At 30.2% G+C, this 25561-nt stretch overlaps 1 protein-coding gene across 1 annotated transcript in view; it reads right to left on the bottom strand.

Moving 5' to 3' along the window:
- Window positions 1-25561, bottom strand: part of LOC148278939 (potassium voltage-gated channel subfamily KQT member 5-like) — a 142134-nt gene that overhangs the window by 57719 nt on the left and 58854 nt on the right. The window contains exons 5-9 of the mRNA XM_088230678.1: window positions 15427-15497; window positions 12007-12134; window positions 9984-10080; window positions 8438-8760; window positions 1667-1746 (exon numbers count right to left, since the gene is read on the bottom strand). Coding sequence (XP_088086804.1) covers window positions 1667-1746; window positions 8438-8760; window positions 9984-10080; window positions 12007-12134; window positions 15427-15497 — 699 coding nt within the window. The remainder of the gene's footprint in view (window positions 1-1666; window positions 1747-8437; window positions 8761-9983; window positions 10081-12006; window positions 12135-15426; window positions 15498-25561) is intronic.

The following is a 25561-nucleotide window of genomic DNA, read 5'->3' as shown; positions in this document are numbered from 1 at the left end:
AAAATAATATTCACGAACGAAGGAGAATGTGGGGTTATTTTGAATTTAAGTGCTCACACAACTTAGTACGTGTAGGTATAATATATAAATATAAAATTAGAATGCGTTTTTTTTATCTTTGTAAAAAGGCTTAGTGACATATGCGCCACCATATCCGAAATTGAGTTAAATATTTGTACCACTTTTCGTTCATGAAATCAACAGATTTGGATCACAAAAATTGAGTTGTTTTAACAAATTTAATAGATTTACATGATAACCATTTTTTGGTACTTATCTGACGTCGTTTTGGAATTGATTTAAAAAAATCTTTAATTGGCTTTTCTACAAAATTCACTTAATGGCGCATCAGTCATTTAACCCTTTTACCGTCGATACAATGTTTTATCAAAAAAATTATAACATGATTTTTTTTGGAAAATAATTGGTTTGTTCGAAAACATGTAAGAAAAACAGCAACATAAGAAATTGGTGAAAATCAAAAAAAAAAATTTTGTTCACAATAATTTATTAATTAATCCAAAACTACAAACATCGAGATTGTGTTGTTATTCTATATACATCCAGCTAGATTAATTGCAAATATACAGAAATAAAATAGTGAATGAATAGAAAGTTCCAATTCTTAGATACGTTAAAATACTTTATTTAATTGGGTTTTATTATTTGGTGTAGCTTAGAGTTTAGAAGTTCATTTTATCACATTTTAATTCATTTTCAATCTAAAATATTTATCTGAAAGTGCATAACAGAACGTGCTTGTGCTCGACAAAACATCGACAATTTAATAACCCTAATGGAACACGTACCTGAACCTGTATTAAAATCAGAAGATAAGAGATTTATCGATGTTTGTCGATATAAAGGTACGTTGATTTTTCTTGTTAAATTCAAAACATTTTTATAATTAATATAGGTAGCACCATTGTAACAGACAAAAACAACAAAATAATTAAAGAATTGTTTTAATTCCGTACGTCAAAATAAGACTTGACTGTATCAACAAACATCGGTTAGTCTCTAACCTTATTATTGTAATCTTAGGCCTGATAAAGTATTGGAGTACAGTAACTTCTCAAGTAGGTTGGGTCCCGGGGGGTGAAAAAGCAATCACCTTAACTCGGTCTTATTCCACCAGAAGGAGAATTGAGATATATCGGATCTTTATCAATGCAGTCCTAACGACTGACAACTTGTTAGCAAACACTTATACAGTAAGGGTGTTTGAGCTACTCGAAAATCTATATATTTTTTATTCTAAAATTTGAGACAAATTAAACATCCCTACAATTTTTAATTTTATTTAATAGCTTTGTTTAATATTAATTAAAATAAACGATTTCGAAATGATTAAATATACTACTAAAACTTTGACAGCGCATTAAGAAAATGACGGATAGATTTTTTTGCACTTCTGAATAATTCAAGTTTCTTTGGAAACCTTTGTCTGAAATTTCCAAAGAAAAACTCACATCAAACCTTCTCGTCCATAATTTATATTCAGAATTTAAAATAGTCGTTGAAATATAGAAGTATTTTTTCAACGTAAGTGTTTGTGAACTTAACAATAGTTGTTTTAGTTATGTTTTTTATTTATTATTTTTTGATCACGATTCTTGTAAAATAATATTTAGCCCTAATCAATAATTGAAGAAGATGTACTTACCATTATCGTTAAGGTGACTACTAGAATCTTGTGTGGGAGGGTTCGGTCTGAGAGGAGGATCTCCACACTGCGGTACGCCACTGAAATATTTTTAAAAAAATGTGAATTTTGTGAATTATAATTAAATATTAATTTATTATTGTTTTAAAAAACATTTTTAACTTTGTGGTATGACATTTTACACTCATATGTTTATAAATTTGTATAAACCACTTTAATTTAGAGTTTTACTTCGACCGGTTTCTTCAATACTTCGACCGAAACTTTAAATAATAAATAATCAATTAAATTATCATATATATATATATATGTGTATATATGTGCGGGTGTGTATGTATATGTATCAAAATGTGTATACGAGTAAGTTAATATTGTATTAGTCTTTGCTCTCGATTAATTTAACTGTTATCATATATTGGAATGTAATTGCCTAGCTTGGAACGGGTATGTACCTTTGTTAGCTGGGCAAAGTGAACGTAAAATTGTATTTTTGATAAAAGGTGTAATTAGATAAAATTTAACTTCGAGTCCTCTTTTAAAAATATTCCCTTTATAATTCATTTTATCTTCTTTCTCTTTCTTTCTTTCATTTTGTGTCTATTTCATACAATGATTTATAATTTAAATAGCAACGCGAGTAATTATAAGTTGGTTTAATTCCTGATGATGAGGCAGTCACCTCGAAACCGGTCGAAGGATAACTCTAAATTTAAGTGGTTTGTACAAATAGATAAACATATATTTTTTCTGTGGTTCTGTGTAATACAACAACTCTCATCTATAAAATCAACTCAAACGACGTAGCTTTTTAATATATTATATTGTGTAGCTTTATAATAAATTAAATTAACCCATAACTTTAATAAAAGTTTTTTTAAAAAATAGAACAATGAATTCAGTCGGTACTAGGTATTCGCATTACAGTTGAAATGTCAACTAGCCGATTTGTTCTAGAAATGAATAATGCCAAAAACGGCCGAGTCGAGCGCTACATGTGTTGCGAGTCGTATGTCAAAAGTATCATCTCAAAGAAAAATAGTCCTTAAGAAATAATGTTTGAAATACTGTTTTCCAAATTGAGAATCTTCGAAGAGTTTGTGTAATCTGAAAGTTTACTCTGGGAGAAAAATCTCGCTACTGGGTTTAATATGTTCAAAATATAGTACACTTATTTGTTTGAAGAAATAAGCTGGAGTAATCGGCTAGTTCTTTGGCTCACTGCTGGCGCTGGGCGCACTTTATTAATATTTTTATTTATATTTAAAGAAATTTGCAAGATTTATAAGAAATCGTTATTATTTGTTTTGTTTTTTTTTGTAAATAAAGTTACCGCTAAACATTATAATGGATGTTTTAATATAAAGGGAAGCTGCGCATAATTGCTTATATACACGATTTGCCCCTGCTGAACGATTAAGAAAATGAACATGGTTACTAAGAGAAGTACAAAATAGTCGCAATCAATGTGCGAAGAAAAATTTAGTGAAAACGCAGTGTATGAAATCGGCATGATGAATACATTCAACGTGGGATTAAACCATAAGAATAAACAGAAAAATACCTTAATGCTTCAAATACATAAAGATAAAACAAAAATTGGTATTTCCAGCTCTCAAAACGTAAGTACGCGACCTAGAACAGGTGGTAATATCTTAATTCCTAAATTAAAAACAACAACTGCACAACATCTATATACTTACAGAGGAATATTTTTCTTTAATGAAATGAACAAAGATAATAAAAAATACAGTCTGGAATACAATATATTTAAGAAAGAAGTAAAAATTACATCTATAATTCTTCTTTATGTAACACTGATTGAAAACATCGTTAATATCTTTTTTGTAATTTATTTATGTTCTTCTAAAAATATTATTGATTAAAATAAAATAATCTATTGTAAAACATCACTCCCCATTATGTACACAAGAATTGTTTATTTCTTTTACGTAATGGGAAACGTTTGTGCAAATATATGTATTTGATTAATGTAAAAAATTGTATTTTTTGTAATTGTATTTGTATTTTAATTTGTTATTAATAAATAAAATTAAAAATACCGAATGAAATCATTAATTAAATATATAGTCAAAAATGCTTTGAAAGTTACTTCTACTTAATTTCACGTATACGAATTAGGGCATATGAGTACCTAATTTTTCTGCTTGTTCAAATAAGCCCGCTCTACCCTACTCAAAGAACGTAACGTCAAATACCGTGCCACGTCGACGCCACACGTGACGCGTCGCGCAGTTGACTTCTAACAAAATGCTTTCATACAAATAAGTTGAGATTTATTTTTATCATCAAGTCGCGTAAACTTATTATTATGAAGTTTCAAAGCCTGCTTAGTGTCAACATAACTGTAATTACACGGGTTAACACGCCCCAATTCTCAAGGGAACGCTATACTGACAAAGTAAGTTTAACTCAAAAGTTTGCCGCTTGAGTTAGAGTTGAGATTTCTGTAGGTACTTCGCTCCACTCAAGTGGATATTGGCCTACCGACTACCGGCAAAAACTAACACAGCAACAAGAACTAGGGAAAATATCGATTTCCTTTCAATTTATTGCTAGAAGATAAATTGACGTGGCATGGATTGGCTCTTGTAATTATTTACGCCTTTGTACGAACAATAATATGCTTAATTGTTAGCTATATTTCGGCAATGAGGAAGTTCAGTGCTTCGAGAAATTTGATTTTAAAAGTGTTTTTTTACGTGCGGTAAAAATCGGAGAATAAAGTTGTCCTGCGAAGTTTCTTGAAAATGTATGAAAAAAATACACTGTAGTTAAAACCAACTAATTTAAAGGAGGTCGCTAGTTCTTCCCAAACAACAATGAAAGAGTGTTGTGATCGGTTTTTGGTTTATGCAAAGCCAATCCACTAATCAGCAGAACTCGCCGTAGAGAACTTGTGACGTCACACGCGGAGTAATTTTAAAACCACAAAATTGAAAAAAACACTGCGCTAATAATACGATACATTAAAATAATTTCAAACAATTTTTGACTCGGTTTGAAAGTCTATTAATAAATTATAAAAAAAACACTGAATTTCTTCACTGAAGTTAGTAAATTTGTTCAAGTGATACGGTTTAATTATGATTTACGATAAACACTGTTCAATGAACGTTATTCTCAACTTTATTTTTCAAAGTAACTTTTTCTTAAAAATCAATAAGATAAACAGAGGCATTTATATAAACGTATATATTTAATTCTGTTTTATTTTTATAAATGTACTGTTTCAATCATTTTAACATTTCACTCGTAAAGTGTCCATGCGGCTCAACTGTCTCACGCGGCTCAAATCTCCCATCCTCAACTAATGATGTTTCTACAGTATTTCTATTTAAATCACTTCTGAAGAAACATCTCCTTCCTCTTCGTTAATCTCTCCTCCATTCCTCTTCCTTTATTTCCTTTTCCCACCGTAGAATAGAAAAGATTTTGATTAAATAAAAAAAAAATATTCATACTTCTCATTTTGTATCCATTTTGTTTTATCATTATATTTTCTCTCAAAAACGTTTTAAATTTTAGACTGGTAAAAAAAAACACAATATTTGAGTTTGTCCAAATGTTTGTAGACAAAAGACTGGATTTCACCCCCTCGGGAGTCATTAGGGATGGAGAGTACCTTAGAAAGGGAATATGGAAGTCTAGACATTTATAGGGCTTATGACTTGTCATTGGCTGGTTTAAGTGGAAGAAGTTTAAAAATTTGAAAAATGTTTTCAGGCGTTGCCTAGTATGTGAAATTATTCAGTCAGATGAATGAAGTCTGTTCACAACAATGAAGGTTTCAGCTCTTTAACTTCACTAAAATCAACAAATGGAAGAAATGAAGAAATATGGATGTTTAAACATGGTGAATGTTACACAGTGTGTAAAGTGGCCACTTAAACCAGCCAATGACAGGTCATAAGCCCTGTTAATGCCGAGACTTCCATATTCCCTTTCTAAGGTATTCTCCATCCCTGATGTAACTTATTATATTGGTTGGTTTAAAAAAAATTGCCGTTAAGCAATAAGCGCCAGCTAATGTACAAATATATATTATTATCCACAAGAAGTTAAATAAATTTATTTATTTATTTTATTTATTTAATTTTACAATACGCCCAAGGGGCATTTACAAAAAATATACAGTTAAGTACAAACATAGTGCGTAAAAATTTAAAAGATAAACAATACATTTAGAAACAATAAGAAGCATACTGCCATGCAAAATAAAAAGTGAAACTTTACATAGTAAAAAGAAAAAAATAATTTTATATGGATATAATAAAAGTAATTGAATTAAAAAGCAAATTGTAAGTAACTTGTAAAGAATTCAAACAAAAAAATAAATACATTTTCATATACTTATAAGTATAAAAATAAATATACAGGTAACTACAAACAAAGAAAGTAATAATTTTATAAATACACAACACATTAAAAGAAATAAAAAAAGATTTTATATACATGTAGAAACAATAAAAAGCAAACTGCAATGCAAAATAAAAAGCGAAACTTTGCATAAAAAAAAAAGATTAAAAATATGAATATAAGAACAATGTTAAAATTAAAAAACAAATTGTAAATAACTTGTTAAGAATTCTAAATATATATATACACACATATATACACATATATACGTATAAAAAAAATGTTATTAACAAATTAATCTTAAAAACAAATAATGAAAGTTAGTTAACAGTAAGTATATATGTGAAAATAATATAATATACGGTACACAAAAATATTTGATAAATTAATAAAAATAAAATTAAAATTAAAATTAAATTTGTAAAATACTCGTGAAAACGTTTATCAGCGATTAATTTATTGAAAAACGTACAGCTAAACTAAGAAAATTATAATGATTGTCTTCTTTTTCAAGAGGATATTAATTGTTTTAATGAATGGTGTGACATCAATTGCCTTCAACTTAACATTGACAAATGTAAAATAATGTCTTTCACGCGACGAAAAAAACCTACACAATTCAACTACAAACTAAAAAATATTTCCGTTTCAATAGTTTCGTCTATAAAAGATTTTGGTATTACTTTAGATAGTAAACTCCCCTATCGTGAACAAATTAATGATAATATTGTGAACAATTCTCCATATTTTTGGTTTTATAAAATAGAATAACAACGGACAAAAATATGAATACCATCAAAGCTCTTTACTGCTCACTAGTTCGACCCTATCTAGAATATGCTTCTCCAATAGGGTTTCCATTCTATAGGACTCCCCATGTCGAGTCTTTCCAACACCGCTTTCTTAGAAAAGGGGCATGGTTGCTCGGATTGCAAAGGGGTAATTTTTTATATTTTGAAATAGAGCAATCTCTTAATCTATCTTCATTGGAAAAACGTAGAACTGAGATGGACCTTAGATGCATTTTCAAAAATCATTTATTTTTATTTAAGTTTATTACTGTGCACACAGTGCTATATTGGTATAATACAGTGATATTATTACAACAAAAAAAAACCTAACACAGCACCAATTACGTACACAACACAATATATAATACAATATCTAAACAGGACAACAAAATTTGACGAGAATATGTTTAACACGTGACTCCATTTGTGTTAGTATCTCCATAGTTTTGAATAAGTGGTGGCCTCCGTGGTGTAGTGGTCAAGACGCTTGACTCACAGACGGAAGGTTCCGGGTTCGATTCCCGGTGAGAACACAAAAATTAAATGTGATTTTTCTCAAGCCTGGGTGTTCTGTGATGTAATTCACCACTGTAATTGGGCCTCCTGGCCTGTTGTGGTGCAAAAATTAAAATAAAATAAAAAATAAAATAAAATAAAATAAGTAGTATTGTTTATAAAGTGGTTTGTGAGAAATGTGATGTTTATTTTATATCAAAAACGGCTGAATATTATTATTATTATTAATTTTATTGATAGAGGCTAAATATTATTATTGAAAATGAAACTCGGGTTCCGTTTGTAGCGGAGAGCTGAGTCATTAAATAAATCAAGATCATCAACTTAACGCAATAAGTAATGTCCCATCTCTGTTGCAATCAATTTCTTTTCACGTTCCCAACCATGTCGCCAGAAGTCAACATTTGCTATTTATTAAATTTTCTAATGTCGAGAATGTGTAGGATTAGTCAATCCGTCATATAACTTGATTTTTTTTAGGATAGATCTTCCGGCTTTTTGTAGATCTCTTTGCCACTAAAAAATGTTCGGCATGAGAATGGATCGACATGGTTAGATCGAAATCTTATATGTTTATCGTCTGCATATATTGTATACCATTATTTTATTGCCCTTGTTGGTCTTTGCTACATAGTTTGTTCTTTATGGTCAGTTTCTTGTACATAGGTTGCTTCATATAACTGTTGTAATTGGCTTAGGTCGACACGAGGATAATAAATAAATAATAATATCCTATTAGTACTAAAACTAAAACCAAATTATTATTTTTTCTTGTTAATTGGATTCAGTAAGAATATTTTAATTTGTGATTAAGTGTATGTGTGATTAAGTGTGTGTGGGTGTCAGAAGATGTGTGCATGTGTGATAGGGCATACTTTTAATACACTATTTGAATTAAAAATGTATCTCTAATGCATTTACTCAGTATTGCATTTCTATTTAGGCAATCTGATCGGGTGTTTTTCTGCTAATCTTTAAAATCAGTGATTGGTACGTTCGCTTACGATATACTCGTATCAACCACTTTAAGAAAGAGCTATATGTCAGTAAAAATAAGATATGCATATACATTAAAAATTTCGCTCACCTTAAAGTTACTCGTTTTCTTATTCTATTCCCGAGATCCGAGTACCCTCTGTGCATGGGCCGGCGCGGCTGCGCCCCCTGCGCGCTCGGCGGGGGCGGCTGGAAGGCCAGCGCGATGGGCGACGTGGGCTCCGAGCACTGCTTGTCCACCAGGATGGGGCGCGGGGGGCGCGGCGCCGCGGGCGGCTCCCCCGCGCCCCCCGCGCTGCCACCCCGGCAGCCGCCGCCCTCGGGCCCGGGGGGCTCGGCCAGCGCGGGGAAGCGCTTCCGGTCTTCGAGGTACAGCTCAAGCAGCTGGTCCAACTTGGTCTCTATGTCGTCGACCTTGGGATGGTAAAAAGCATTTATATTACTTTGTTTATATTTACCGGTGTGTACACAGTTCTGCTGGTATAGTAAAAAGTAATTATTACAAATAAAAGTAAACCTTATATTGCATAAATTACGTACATAACACAATATATTAGGTGTAAACATAAGTTGTCTGTTTTTTCCTAATTTAAAAATGAGCATCACAAGTAAAACAACATGGTAAAGTTATAATAATAAGTCTAAAGTTACTGTAATATTAGTATCATTTAGCCTCTTTGAAAATAAACAGAAATAATCAATACTAAACTAGGTACTACCAGAATACACACTACATAAACACCACATCTTATACACATCACTCCATACACTTCACTCCACGCACTACATTTCATACTCACAACAATAAAAACACAATCACTAGTAAATTCACACAAAGCACAAATTCTTCTTACATCTTGTTGTACTGTTAGATAGTTGTTTCATACATTGTGTTGTGTACGTAATTGGTGCTGTGTTAGGTTTATTTTTTATTCGTAATATTGTCTAGATTTATATTAACATAGCACTGTGTGCACAACATTAAATTTAAACAAATAAACAAATAATGTATATTTATAATATTTCTATTTGTATTTAGTTTTTACACATGCAATATTTATATTTTATTTTTAATATGCATTTTTTTAGATTTTAAATTTTAAGATAGAGTAAATAAAGTAATTAGTTTGAGACCCCGAAACATTAAGTATCCAAGCAGTCGTACTTGCTACCTAGATAGGTTCATGCTCATTCGGTTGTACATTGGAAGTAAGTACTACTGACTTTGCAACAATAACCGATGAACCGGAGATTCAGTCTGTTTGTATAAACTTTTATCGAGTTTAACCATAAAAATTAACTAGGTTTGCTTTCTATTCTATAACTTTGTATTTGTTTTTAATTTTGTTCAATTTAGCGACGGCCGTTAGTTATAATAATAATAAATAAATAAAACAAAACCGGATCACTTTTGTGGTGCGAAAAACGGAAGTAGACACCTCAATTTTATCATAATCAGTCCGACGTGCAGAGTGACAGAAAAACTATATTTAAATATTTATTCAATTGAACTGCTCGTCCAATACATATCATCTTAATATTTCACTCTTAAGTGTACAATTTACTTTCATTATTATCTATTAAAATATATACAATGCAGCTTTGTAAATAAACAAATAAAAAAAAATATTCCTTACCTGTCTCTCTACTTTGACGACTCTACTGGCCAAGCTGATTTTTGAGGCATATACGTCTTTTGCTTTTGACCCTTGTTTCCCCAGAATTTGGTCTAACCTATAGGATAAAAACAATAATTTCATAAATACGTAACACTGTTTTGATTTAGCTATCTAATTAAAAACTCAAATCGTCTATTTTAAAATTTAGATATCACAAAATTGAATATTATTTTTTAGTTGTTCTGAATCATTAAAATGACCTTTACCATTCAGAAAAAAAATCAATTAAACGTTTTAAAGTAGGTCGTCTAGAATGATAGTTGATTTGTCTCTTTAAGGCTTCACTGTGTAATTTTAACTGTTAAATAAATAAATATTATTTTCATATCAAATCAATTAAGGTTTTTTTTACTTTTGTAATAATGAACGGTTGTTTTATTCTTAAAAATCGCAGCAGAGATTTTACTTTAATATGCTTTTATAGAATAACTTTGGATAAATAAAAACGTTTTTTTAATGGAATACTGAAACTACTTTAAAAAACATTTATATCATATTTTTATGTCGTTTTTAAGACAAAAAATGTATGAAATTGGCAATTTATTGGTCTATTTTTATCATATCTCCAAATGTTAAATAATAATTTATTGTAATGTAGTTAATAAATTAAATTAAAGAAAGCTGTTAGAAAATAATTTTCATTGTTTAAAATTATTTAATAAGGAAGTTCAGTGCTACGGGAAAATGGATATAAGAACATTTTTTTACACGCGGTAAAATTAGGGCATTTAATTGTGCGACGAAGTTTCTAGAAAATGTATAAAAAAAAAACTGAACTACTTTAAAACGTCAAAAGTCTTATGAACAATAACCGTTCAATTATGGCGTTGTTATGTGTTGTGATTGAATTCCGGTTTCCGGGCAGCCATTTTTTCAACGTTTGGTGTATTTTGACAGCTACACAGTTCTACTTTTAAATGGCAGCACAACTCACCGATGACAATTCGTGACGTCACTGGCGATGTAATTTCTAAATAAAAAACTTTAAAAAATCATAGCGATTCTAATACGATACATTAAAAAATATACATTTGAAAATTGGCTTAGTTTGATAGTCTAATAACAAAAATAACACCGAACTTCCTCATTGGCATTAGCATAAATTACAAATATTTTTTTTATTTTTTTTTATCAATGTTGTTTAAGTTCCTATTTTCTAATCTAATTTTGATGCATTTTAGTTTATGACGTGCATTTTTAAAATCTAAAGCGAGATTCATTAGTAAAGTATTAATTATATATCTACGCGTTTAAACTAAGCTACAGTTATTTATTTAACATTATTTATAAAGCCTCTATTGAGTTATAAAAGTTTTCAAGCGCACAATACAAAGATAAAATTGATGTACATTACAATAGTTTGAAGCATTATTATTTAGATACAAATGAAGTATTATAAAAGTGTACTCGTCATTTGTGTATTTTAATTAAAAATAATTTTAATGAACGATTTTAATTGAAACGCAACATAATGCGAGCATTGATAAGTAATATAATAATTGATACTAATTTCAATACATTTTTTTTATTTTGAATAAAATAAATTTTTTGAAAAGAACATTTTGATTTCATCAAATTTACGTTTGAAGCAACAAAGCAGTGCCCTTTATCAAAGAAAAGTGCAGCAAATTAATTTGGTAGGAAAAATTATTTGCCTTTCCAACTAAAATATTATGAAGCAAACTATTAAAGCATTTTAGATTGCGTGTAATAAAAAAAGAAGAGTTTTAGGGTCACGTTTGATGTCATTTGCAATAAATATATAACACGTAAAACTGGCTGGGGATTATTTCTGTAAAAAATACTGTAAAAATTGCTTTATCTGTTTATTCAACTGCATGATTTCATCAATGTATATATATATATATATATATATACATAGTCTGTCTGATTGCACGTAATATTGGATGAGTTTTAAAATGGTCGGTCGGAACACAAATCCTCGGGGTGGAAGGATGGCCGGTCCTGTGGAGCCACTCACCTGAACTGGAGGTTCCTGGTTCTATTCAGGAGATCAGCATGCCCCGAAGAGTATTGCTCTATCACATCCTTAACATCGTAAGGCTTCAGTGCTTCCCTAAATCTCTTGCGTGCGAGAAAATACTTGAGCTACAAGGAACATACAAAACAACACACAACATGTAAGGAACAGCCAGTAATAAAAACATAAAAGGGAAAACGCACATGATGCGATGGTGCATTCACTTTGGAACACATGGTTTGGTATCATCAATCCATCAATGAGTGATTCTAGCGGGAATGATGTAAGCTCGAGTATTGTATAAATGTCTCATAACGTGTTAATTTTGCCAAGATTTATTTTCTTACAAAAGCGTTTAAGATTTTCTGTATTCCTTACAATACCTCAGTATCAATTTAGACTTCGTATGAAAACTAACAAAATACCATGCATCAAAAAGGCGTTTTGAAAAATGTATGGAAACTACTCATCCGTTAAAGAATTTAGCCACTAAGAATTGTCACTCTCCCCATTCGAATAACTGTCTCAAAATTCTACTTTACATGCAGAATTATGTCTTAGTACAAGTAAAAAAATTAGGCACTCCCAAAATTATGGTCAAACTGCAAAAATAATTATATTTAGTATTTATCAGAATGATTTAGTTCATTACGTAACACTGGCATTATTGCGTCAAAGTAAGGCATCAATAGAAGATTAGAGGAGAAAAAGGGCAGTCAGTGTAAAGAAATATTGGATAGTTAGTAGCTCATGCTGTCTGTAGGAGTTATGAATGCACTCTGAAAGTAATCTGCTAGCGATGCAATCGATCCCTATCAAGCTACGTTTATTTCGGTCTAAAGCAAAGTCCATCGCTTCTCGCTGACAACTTCTAAACACAAACAAGAATTGAGTGCAATCGCCGTTTGAATTGATATATTATGTACATATAAAGATACATACATTCGAAACGGCAGTGTGGGAACAGTTAAACAAGAAGTGAATAGAGTGAAGAACTCGCTCATATTACGAGGGTGCGGTGTCCGTACATACGGGTAGTATACACAGCCGAGTACATTAGTCGGGGTTCAGTATTGACCAATAGAGTTGTCAGGTGCAGCGATGTCTTAGGTAAGTTAGTGCATAACACGCTCAGACCGATTAGAGCACAAGGAGACAAGTACTGATCACTCATGGAGCACTACACATGACAGTGGGGATGGTAATCCTCTGTACCTAGTTTGTACATTTTTGACTCTGCCCAGCAGATCAACATGCCCGGCGGAGTATTGTTCTATGACATCCTTTACGTCGTAAGGCTTTAACGCTTCCTTAAACTTGCGCCGAGCAACAAAATACTTCATCTGTTGGAAACAGGCAAACAAACATAACATTTAGCATTTTCAATATGTGTATACTTGCAGGTGTTGTCAAGTGTTAGTACTGTCTCTTGTTTAGTTCTGTAACTGGAAGGCTTCACACAAGACGCGTTACTTACTGTCACATTAGCAAAATCATACCAAAACATTGAAGCTAGAAAAAATGTTATTGCATTTACAAAGATCCGATAAAGTTACCGGTATATTTTACTCATATTATAAGTATAAAATATTATTTTCTTTCAATTATCGCGCGTTAAAACATATCATTAAAAAAAATACTAAACAATATGATCGATACGTTCACCAACATAATTACCGACACGAACTGTCATTTTTTAAAATAAAATTACACCACATTATTTTTATTTTGATTTACGTGATAAATGAAATGATATTAAATGCGCAGTGGCTGGATTTGACACACTTGCCATTTTCCGCGGACCCTGAAACTGTGTGTAGGGGAGATTAGAGAGAATCCATTTGATGGGAAATGGCACGTCCCATACAAGAACAAAGGTAGCCTATTGTCACGGGCTACGAGCACAGAACCACAATAGTTGAAGCACGTAATGTTCTATCACTAAGACAACGGAGAATGAATACCGCAAATTGTATCCTTCACAGTCCTGTTTACCAGCGCCAGCGGACTGAATGGATTATGGGACAAACACACACGTGTACTATTTTATATCATAACACAATTACGTAATGATCCAAGAGTATCAAATAACTAATATAATATAATAATAAATGTTTTTAGCGCGTATAAAATATTGTTAATTATTTCTTTTGCGATATCGAACCGGAATGTGATCCCTTGGCTACTGTCGACGACTCACGGATCGGACTTTAGTGGTTTGAAACACACTATACCAAATTTTAGTTCACATTTTCTAACAGTGAGATATTTACCTACAACTCCTTAAAAATTAACATCAAAAATTTAATATTTGGTTTAATCATCAGAACGCAAAAAAATAAGTTAAAAATTGACGTTTGTCTTTTAAAAAATAAAAATTATTTAGAGACAAAGACAAATTAATGTGGAAATTATAAGTTTCATTTCTTATCTTGCACTTCATGAACAATGTCATTTGTGGCGTATCTCGATACCGGTACAAAAAAAACTAGATTGAATATAAAAAAATAAGATTGGGTTCAAAAAATATTTTTTGTTGTATTAGGAATCGAACCCGGGACCTTACGTACGGTAGCCAAAAATCATGATCACTACACGGTGAGGTGTAGAGTAAAATATTTAAAGAAGTATTGAAATTAATGTTATTAAATATTTGTACATATCCAGTTACTGGTAAGTAAAATATAAAATGTAAATAAAAGTAAAATGTTGGACCACAAAATTAAGATAATATGTTGAAATTTCAATTTACAAACAGTGATTCGAATTAAGTATAAAAATTCTTCAATATAATGCTCCATGGATGTTTCCATAAACAAGTATCATGGGACAAGCAATATCAATTATTGTCTCTGATCAAATGTACCGAACATAAAATGTACAAATTAATGGCTGCGCAGTAAAATTTTTAATATGAAATGAATATTACTCTGCTTTTTTAAAATCGCTTGCTATGTGTGATTTGTTTACCGTTAAGTATTTAAGATAAACGAAAAATTTGAAAAAAATTTGTGTGTGTTTTGAACCATTTGATATCTATTAACTTATTCATAAATATTATCTGCTTGTATAAAACAATAATATCTAAGTTCAGTGGTTTACTTTATTTATATTCACTGCCTAGAATAAAAGGAAATATAAATAAAGTATGTAATCTTTACGCTTTCACCCCAAACTGATAAATCGAAACCGCAAGATAAAAGTCACATACGAGTATTGTTGGTATTTCATAAAATGTCATTTTTCCAAGAGTCATATTTGGTCGGATAAAGATTTATAAAATTGAATACAGGTATAAGTAATAATTGTCTTAAAAACTGTGATATATTTTATTTATGATCTAAAACATGTTGAAAATTTGATCAGTTCAAAGCACAAAATTGTACAATATTCAAAAGCAAAAATTAACCAAAAACTCACCTTTCGTATGAAACGTATTGCACTTTTGTGTTGATTCGTTAGGGCTACACATCGGGGCTCGTCTTCTTCATCTGCATTTATTAAACACATTATTATATGCCAATAAATATTTTTCAAATACTACAATACTTAGTTTTTAATTTAATAAAAATATCTTACATGTGTTACATTTTTTTCCCCTAATAAAAAGAGAGCGCGTCATATTTAAATTGTGATCATTCATCAGCAAAACATATCATACAACTAACGAATTCGTCCTAGTTTTAACTTAATTTATATATTACTTAATAAAATTAATATAAAACAACTTTGTTTCAAATCACTTTTTTTATTTGTATCGGCCGTGACCGGTTTGAAAGTTAAACAAGCTTCTTTAATAAGGTATTATTTACTAACGAATGTTATTCAATTTATTTTAACAGTATTTACTCAATATTAAATCAAAGCATACATCTGATGGTTTATTAGTTCCTCGTGTTTAGATGTAATATTTAGTAAACACTGTGAAAATAAAATTGAATAATATTCATCACTCAATTATACCCAGATAAAGAAGCTGGTGAAGCGTTGAAACTGGTCGGAAGAAAAAAATAGTGTGTTTTTATATTTATTTTATTTTAATGAATAGCGACAAAGGTAGTGCTTCAAATATAAACTTTATGATATTACTTAATTTGATAACTTTAGCGAAAAAAAACATAACCAAAAATTAGTTTTCTGTATAATACATAAATGGATAAAATTTATTAACAAAAATTTATTTATAAAAGTCGATATAAAAGTTATGGGATTTTATATAAATTTTATTCTAAGAGTAGGCATGTTATTTAACAATATTTGAAGCCAGATTTTATTTGATTATTATAAAAAACAAGAGATGATAAAAATAAAGTATTGACTATCATTAAATACTTGAATAAAGTTACGCTTTTTTTTTTTAAAGTTGTAAGCTTTTATTAAAAATGAATCATATTTATTTAAACAAATTTTGCTTTAAAATAATAGGGTATATGGAACTAGGACAATTTCGACATTAAATCTTTATTTTTAAAGGGAAATAAATAAAATAACGTTTCCTTGTTAAATTACTAAATAAAGTCAATAAATAATGTGAAAATTTGTATCTCTGAATAATATGTTTTAATTAATAGTATTTGAGATGACACCAAAGCGTTAACATATCAACATGAACACCGAGGAACAACATTAAGCCCAAGAACATTGAAACATCAATTTGGCATGCAGTAACAGTTAAAAATTATTATTAATGACAGACGATACAAGGTACAACCGTGCAGACATTTAAGTACTAGTATGGATAGATGGATATCAATGCGGGCACTACAAGTCATACGGCAAATTAAACATATATTGATGAAAAAATATAATATTTTTGAAAATATAAAGTACACGATGATTAGAGAACTACTTGTTAGTGGTGGGGTTAGTACATGTGATTTCTAATGAATACAGTTAAATTTTTAGTCAGTGTATTTATTAACATCTTATAATAGTCAAGAATCTTTGCTATTTTACGCAAATTCAGCGAAAATAAATTAGTAATAACTTTTTCTGAAAAATTGGGAGATTGAAAGTTGATTCGTATAAATCTAAGTATTATAATAATTCTATGAAAATATTCACCCGCTTCAAGATACAAATTAATGTCATATTGTACATTATGATTGACTATATTAATTGGTGCTTGATATGAAACTAGAAAACCTTGACAATTATAAAACACCGCTATTTAAAAAACCAGAACGGTTTTTATTATTTGTTTTAGCAACTCACATAATTATGTATGATCCTTGGGTCTGCAGGACTATTAGATGGATTTAGACAGAATAATATATTTTGAAGTTTATTTATTAATCAAAGTATCACATTCATTTTAAATCTGAGACGATGCTGATTTAAGATACCTTTTTAAGTAAAAATCCTTTGTTTTTGCTTAACATTTTGTAATACGAGTATAAAACATGTACTCGTATATCGACTCGTAGCTCTAGGAGCACGTCCATTCTTCGACCGATTCCAAAATATATTTTAAGAATATATGGTCATTTCCCCGTACGGAGGGCTATTACGCCGGCCATACGTTCCAGCAGATATCTTGACTTAGAGACCTAGAAGTACGAGATTTGTAGGGCGCCCTGAGCTATGACGTCAGCAGCTAAAACTACTCCCGAATGGTAAGACGGTGGTTTCATCCGTATATAAGTTAATGAACCTTTAGAGCTTCAGAATCGGAGGAAGTCCCGCGTAAACAATTAGGAGAAGATTGAAACTGCCTAACTGCCTAAAAAAGTACAATTGAACTTGATGTCGTTATCACCTAGTTATTGTTTTTACCGTGACTGTAATACAAATTACAATATTTACGTCAATCACGTTCGTATACAAAAGGTCGTTACTGACCATTAAATTAAAATAAAGCTACTCTTACTCTTTACAAACGTCTTTCGATATTGGAAAATATATGGTATTTGAAAATACCGCGACCTTTGATTTAGGGCTTCAAAATTTTTTTTCATCGCGAATGAAGACAATTTTAAGACGATTGGAAATATTATGGAGAATAAGATTTATATCGTCAAATAAATAAATTTTTTTTTTCAAATAATTAGTTTTGCGTAGAAATATTAAATGCTAATTTAAATTAACTCTTTTTCGCAGAAAGCAATTTTTTTTATTACGAGACGGAGAACGAAAAATCACGGTATCTCTTAGAAGTTTTCTAACACTAAATTAAGTTATGAAAATTGGTATTTAACGACGTGTTTTCACTTTGCAAAATTTTATTGTCATTTATTTTTGGCCGTTTTTTCAAAACCCTTTTATAAGTTATTATTAAAATACTTTTTATAACGTTACACGTCAAAAAACAAACAAAACATTTTAATAGAATAAATAAAACAGCTTTGTTTTTAACCACTAATTTTTATTTTTCACCGACCGGTTTCAAAGCAAACAAGCTTCTTTGTCAAGGTTTACGTAACTAATGAATTGATTCCTTTTTATTTTATTTCTATCATGTTCACTAAATACTACACGTGGACCCAATAAATCAAGTGATTTTTTCTTACACGAGTGGTAATTTGATATCATTATTTTCGAAGTAAGACAGGAGATGACTAAAAGAAATATTGTTTATTTGGTTATTGATTATTGTTTTCTTATTATGAATCGCTTTTTTAATTTCTAAGATTTCTAAGTCTCATTTTAATATTTTATTTTCAACGTGAGGTACTTTTAATCCAGTGTCTTTATTGAAGTTATGATTATTTTCTATCAGATGATTTGCGAATTCAGAAAAATTATTATTATTTAAGCATCTTAAGTGTTCTTTTACTCTAATATTAAAGTTTCTTTTAGTTTTTCCAATGCAGATTGAATCGCAATCATTACAATTTAATTGGTTTATTCCAGATTTATTATGTTTATGGACTTTGTCTTTGTGATTTTTTAACAATGTTCCCATATTATTAGTTGTGTAGAAAGCCGGTTTAATGTTTGATGGTAGGGAATTTGATAATTGTTTTGAAAAAATGTCATTTATAAAAAGAATCCGCCTCCAGGTGAAAAATAAAAATTAGTTTTTAAAAACTAAGTTGTTTTATTTATTTTATTATAATGAATAACCACAAAGGTAGTGCTTCAAATATAAACTTTAAAATATTTTATTTTTAAATAGGATATATAGTCTGTTATTCATTTTATAGTATCGTAATTGATCAGTATTTGCATCTCTAATGAAATTTAGTAAATTAAAACGAAAAACAATCCATTGATATAGAGGGAAAAATCTGTAAACGTATTTTGGTAATTGATTTACCAATTAAAATAATTAAAACCTAGTGAAAAGTAATTTAAAAAGTAATTAAACCTTAATCAAGAGAACTTTCGTTACCGCAGTAAAAGGTCACCCCTGGTAGTATGAATCTGAAATATTTTAATAAAATGTCTCTTCGTGGAAAGTTCTGGAAACTTTTCCTAGAAAGTTCCATGAACCTTGGTGTAGTTAATGTTCTGTGGAAACTCAGAAGACTTGTGAACTTGGTATTGATGTTTCAAACTTTATCTCTGTTTGTCATTCAACTTCCTCTGCTTCGTAAGTGACAGTTTGCATATTATATGTACATACACTTTATTAGGAATCCAATCCTAGCATGATAATAATTGTGATTTTATATGTAAGTCTTTTAGTTTCTTCTTTAAATACATACGGCATTTTCGGACTCTTAAGAAAATATTTCCAATGGACCTTAGTCGGATAACTATATAATACACTCTGTAAAAACGTGCTTTCCGCATCTATTTTAAGGAATATTTTGAGTCACACATAAAAAAAATATAAATTTAATATGGTGACAATCATGTAAATTAATAAAAAAATGCACGTATTTTGTTATGGGTACAAAAAGTTTTTAAAGGGAATTTCCTTTAGTAAAGTAAATCACTTGTACAGTATTTTTTTCATTAATCTAAAAAATAATTTGTAATAAGGTAAAATGTCGGTCTCGTGGTGTAATGGTCAACGTATTTGCTTACCATGCGAGAGGTCTCGGGTTCGGTTCCCGACATAGTTAATGTTAAATATTTGTTTATAAGGGTGTTGTCACACCAGAATATTTCATAGTCCCCGGACCAGAAGCGTAAGACGAATCATCTTACCTTCATGTAACAAAAATGATCAAGATACGCTGCGATTAGTGTACCGATGGGGCGCTCTATGCACCATTGGGTGCGTAAAGGGAATGATAATGAAAAATAATGTAAAAATAAATAGTTATTTAATAAAATCTTAATTCTTTTTATGAAAATGACTAAGTCCAGTTAAATTTAAGTTATTTTTGAGCGTAAAAGCTGCGTGTTTTCTACATTAAACATCCTTTATATTACTAGAAAAAAATAAACCTTATGCGATCCAAAAAAAAAACAGTGCTCCCATTTTCAAGGACAATAATTAAAACTTTTTTTTTGAAACCGCAAAAACTATGCAAAAAAAAAAAAAAAATAGTGCCACTCCTGTATAATTGATAAAAAATATATTTCAATTCCGACTGTTTATTTAGCTCTGTTCTCCAATTCCATATTCAGTTCTACTTGAGTTCTGAAATAACTTCTTTCATTTGTTTTTAGGTAAAAGTCAAGCTCCTTTACGTTTTTTCTGATATTTATAAGAACACTTAAGTTTACAGAGCTTCTAAAATGAGCTTCAACAATATTTAGTGAAATCGTTCAAATTGAATTCTAAATTTGTATTTGAGAAGTTCCTAAGAATCTATTTCTTTAATAGCCATACATTCGTCAAATGTATAGGTGCCTAACCCGAAAGCTAATTTTTCATTTATTCACATACGTATGTAGACAAATTGTATGTATACTCGTATGTAGACAAATTTATCCATATATGGAAAAGAAAATTTCTAAGCCTTAACCTCTACATAAGTATTTTTTTATTGTTAATATGAATTTAATGTACTTTAGAAAAAAGTTTTATTTCTTGGGTAACCATGAATTTTTTTCCGATAAATAGAATGTCAAAGTACTAATTATCTAATTTTTATACTTCTTCTTTTACCAGGTAGTTAATTAAACAATGTTTGAGTATGTCCAGAGATGTAACAGAGAGGGAAAACATTTTTGAGAAGGGAATATGGAAGTCTAGGCATTTACAGGGCCTATTTAAAATTGGAAAATTGTTTTCAGGCGTTGCCTAGTGGGTGATTTGGTTCAGCTGGATGAATCTCACCCACTTGATAAAGGTTTCAGCTCATTTACTTCACAAAAGTCAATAGATGGAAGAGTTGATGAAATGTGGGTGTTCAAACATGGGCAGAATGGTGAATGTTATACAGTGTGTAAAGTGGCCACTTAAACCAGCCAATGACATGTCATAAGCCTTGTAAATGCCTAGACTTCCATATTCCCTTCTAAAAAATGTTTTCCCTGCTTGTTAAAATAAGTTTAAATCTGAATAACTTCCTAGGGAGGAAATCCAGCCTGTCTGTAAGCATTTGGACAAACTCAAACATTGTACACATAATTATTCCTCTTACTTTAGCCACTTGATAGAAATGAAATGAAATTTTAGTAATTTATTAATCACTTTTTAATGAACCAGCCAAAACTAGGTAGTAAGCCACATTAATGCTTCCCCTACAAATGTTCATCATCCCTGTTGTAATAATATGTATCAATCCAAAAAATTAATTCTCTTCTAATTCCGCGACATTTTTGTGCAAATAAAACAATACTGGGAAGAGTACTTTTCGGAATAGTTTATTTCAGTCAATAAAATAGAATTTGTTTGAGCTGTAAAGTTGACAGAATTGATGATCTCTGCATTAAAATTGCAAACGAAGCTATGAACCCGGATGAAATGTTGATTGCATTAAATTTTATGATTTTACCATTAAAATTGTGAATCACGGTTATTTCAAAGCAATATCGTTCCTAGTCGAGATAGGTAAAATCATTTAAAAATATAGATTTCCAATTCACATTTTTAAAAAAAAAAAAAAATATTTAAATTTTATTGATAAACCCTTACGGGTTATATACATTTAACAAAATGTTTTCACTTTTAAAATTCACATTCTACTGTTAATAATAATATTTTTAACATCTTTTGTAAAGGTTGCCTGAGTCTTTTGTTTAGTTTTGTCTGGTAGTTTATTGTATAATTTCAGTCCATGGTTTATAAGTCTCGATTGTCCTTTTCTCGTTTTAAAAGATTGTATATGATATTTTTCTGATATTCTCGTATTGTGTTCATGTTTACTACAATTTTTTTAAGTTTTAATTCTTCGTCTACAATTACATCAGTGGCTAATTTATGAATAAATTTTAAAGATTCTAGTTTAAAGAGTTCAGTTACGTTTAATTGTTTAGTTTGTTCAAAAAGTTCTTTAGTTGCTGTTAGATAGGGAAGGTCATATACTAACTTTAATATTTTATTTTGCTGTCTTTGTAGTCTGTTTATGTCATTTTGATATCCTGTTCCCCATAGTAGTTGCATATAACATATTTTAGTTTTTACATATGCTTCATACATTAATTTTTTTTCCTTTATTGGAACAAAGTTTTTGATTTTAAAAAATAGACTCGATAAAGTTGCCACTTTGCTAATTAAATTGTTGATATGAATTGTCCATGTCATAGTCAAATATTTCAACTCTTATTAGTTCATGGTTTACCTCTTCATTCTAATTCTCAAAGCACTCTCTTGATACCCATTCACAAATCCTCTTTCTTCTCTAACTCATATAGTTGTCCATGCAGCTCGACTGTGGAATCATCTCCCATCTATCATCTAATGTGTAACCACAATATCTCCGTTTAAATCATGTCTGAAGAAATATCTTCTTTCTCTTCCTTAATCTCTCCTCTTTTCCTCTTTTCCCCTTTCCTTTTTTACTTCTTCCATTGATTGATATTATTGATTTAAAGTCATTCATATGCAGATACAGTTATTTAGATTTTTATACATTTTAGCTTTTTAAATTTTTATTTTCTATTAAATATGTTTTGTAACTTGAATTATAAATATAAAACTATTATTTTATTGGCTGGTTGAAAAAAAATGCCATTTGGTAATAAGCCCGCCAATGTACAATTAACATTATGGACAAGTAGTTAAATAAATAAATAAAAGTAAAAAAAAGTGTTTTACTATATTGTGGGTTTATACGATTTGCTAACAAAGCAATTCGAAAAATAAATTATAAAAATACTACTACCATCACACAATTTTCCCGTAGGGGTAGGCAGAGAAAATGGGCCGCTACACACTTCTATCCTGGCATACATTCCGAGCTTCTTCCACATTCATACATCTTGTCATACATGCCTTTCGATTATGTCTGCTTTCAACATGACCAGACTTAAGATTTTGGTTTATCTGATCATGCCACGTCTTCCTTGGTCGTCCTCGTTTCACGTTGCCGTTCATTTTCGCCACATATACTTGTTTTACCATTTTTTCGTCGTCCATTCGTTCTACATGATCAAACCGTCTCAGAGACCCTTTCTTAAACTTATCAATTATACTTGACTCCTCTAATAAAGTGCTGTTTCTAGTTATAATTTATTAAAAATTCTTTAAAAACTCGAATTTTATGTAAAATACGTAAGGCGATAACTTTTTGAAATTAAATTACGTATTTAATTTTTATTTATAATAGAAATTTGAAGCATCACAAAAGTCTTTAACAAAACCCTCGTTTTTATGCAGAAAATTATAATTATTTTGTTTTAATGTTAATTTTTTTTTTTTTCGTATTGCCAGAAAGGGCTTATAGTATACAAGAAAAATAAATAATTATGTAAAATATACATGTTTTTAAATCCTTTTTAAGAAACACAAAACAGTTAGTAAAATAATTAATAAAAAAAATACATTTTTACGTTTTTACAAATACAAAAAGTTTCATAAGTTTGGTTATGACTACTTTACAAACACTTTTTATGTTTTTGCGTAAAATAAAAAAGTGCAGAAAATAAAAACTAATACGTTTATATCTAATGATCGTCACCATTAAAAAAATCTCAATTGCATTTCTGGTGCTTTAGTACGTTACTAATATTTCGTAAATGTTTACGTTGAAGTGTTTTTTTTTCAGTAAAGAAAGAAAAAGCTAATACTTTAAAAAGAATAATTTAGAGATTGGGATTTCGGTAAGAGGGGAGTAAAAAAACATACGGTAAAGGGATCTCTTTCCCGGAAATCCTTAAATCTTTTAAAACCCTGAAATCCTCGGCGTTTTTGCCTTTTACAACTTTTCGCTATTTCATTAAAATAAGGATACGGGACAATCGACCTAAAACAAAGAATATTACCGCTGTGACCCTAAAATTATTAAGTCAACAATAATAAATTATTGGACTGCACGTGTTATGTGAAATTAAATGTGTGCTTTTAAATAATCGAATATTTGTCAATGGATTTGCTATGAAACATTGTTCATAGAGAATTATAAAAAATACTGAATAAATGTATTTTTTTGCAAGTAATGTCAACTTAGAAATCATCATCATTCCTCGTCCGCTCTCTAGTTGGAGCATATGGTGTCTGCAAACAGCCTCTAGATCTGTCTGTCGGCTGCTAGCCGCAATGCATCCTACCAAGTCAGGTTCGAGTCCCGTAGTTCCGACATGAAGTGCCGATGAAGTCAACAGTGGACTTATAAGATGCCGAAAACCTGATGCCTTGTAAAGTAAGCAAGCGTGGTAAAAGCACATTAAAAATATTAAGGTTAAACTCTAAACTTAAAAGACCTTTGGACTATCCAAAAAAATAATGAAAGTACAGTAAAATGCAGATACGGTTTCTCTTGAATGAATATTTTTATTGGTTAGTGGAGTTTTATATAACAACATATTTTCTAAAACAGTGACAATTAGTAACTTTTAATAAAAAACTTTAGTAAATATTAGTATATAACCACTTACAGACTTTTTATGTCGACCGGTTTCAACGCGTTCCCGTCTCTTCGTCAGGACACTCACTACACCAACATGCAAATACTTGAATACCCTTTTACCTTTACCATCACCGTTTCACATTGAAAAAGCTTTGAAAAATAATACTCTCCTAATAAATTAGCTGTCGGCTTCGTTTGCCTGCCATGCAAGAGGTCTCGGGTTCGATTCCCGACATGGTTGATATGAAATATTTATTCAGAAGGGTGTTTTCACATCAGAATATTTCATAGTCCCTGGACTGGTACCTGAAGCGTAAGACTGATTGCCTTACCTTCATGTAACAAAAATGATCACGATACGCTGCGATTGGTGTACCAATGCAGTGCCCTATACACCATTAGGTGCGGAAAGGGAATAATAAGAAAAATATATTTACAATATGAGAATCTTTTTTATTTAAAAATAAACCAATCGTGTAACTTTCGACTTTCTAGCTTCTCCCTTTCCTAACCACCCACCCTCACATTTTCTGCAAAATATCACTAAATATTATTAATCTAATGTTAGTGCATGTTCGGACATGGTGGTGTTTGCGTCCCTTTTAACTCAGCATGTAATTTATGTTTTTCTCGTAAAATACCTATCCTACGGCGATGGTAAGTGTATTTTAATACTTGCGTGTTGGTGTAATGAATATCCTGAC

This window comes from Micrasema longulum, unplaced genomic scaffold, assembly GCF_059751315.1.
Source record: "Micrasema longulum isolate JH-2025_06_02 unplaced genomic scaffold, ASM5975131v1 h1tg000806l, whole genome shotgun sequence".
NCBI lineage: Eukaryota > Metazoa > Arthropoda > Insecta > Trichoptera > Brachycentridae > Micrasema > Micrasema longulum.
This window is presented reverse-complemented; position numbering and strand designations above follow the sequence as displayed.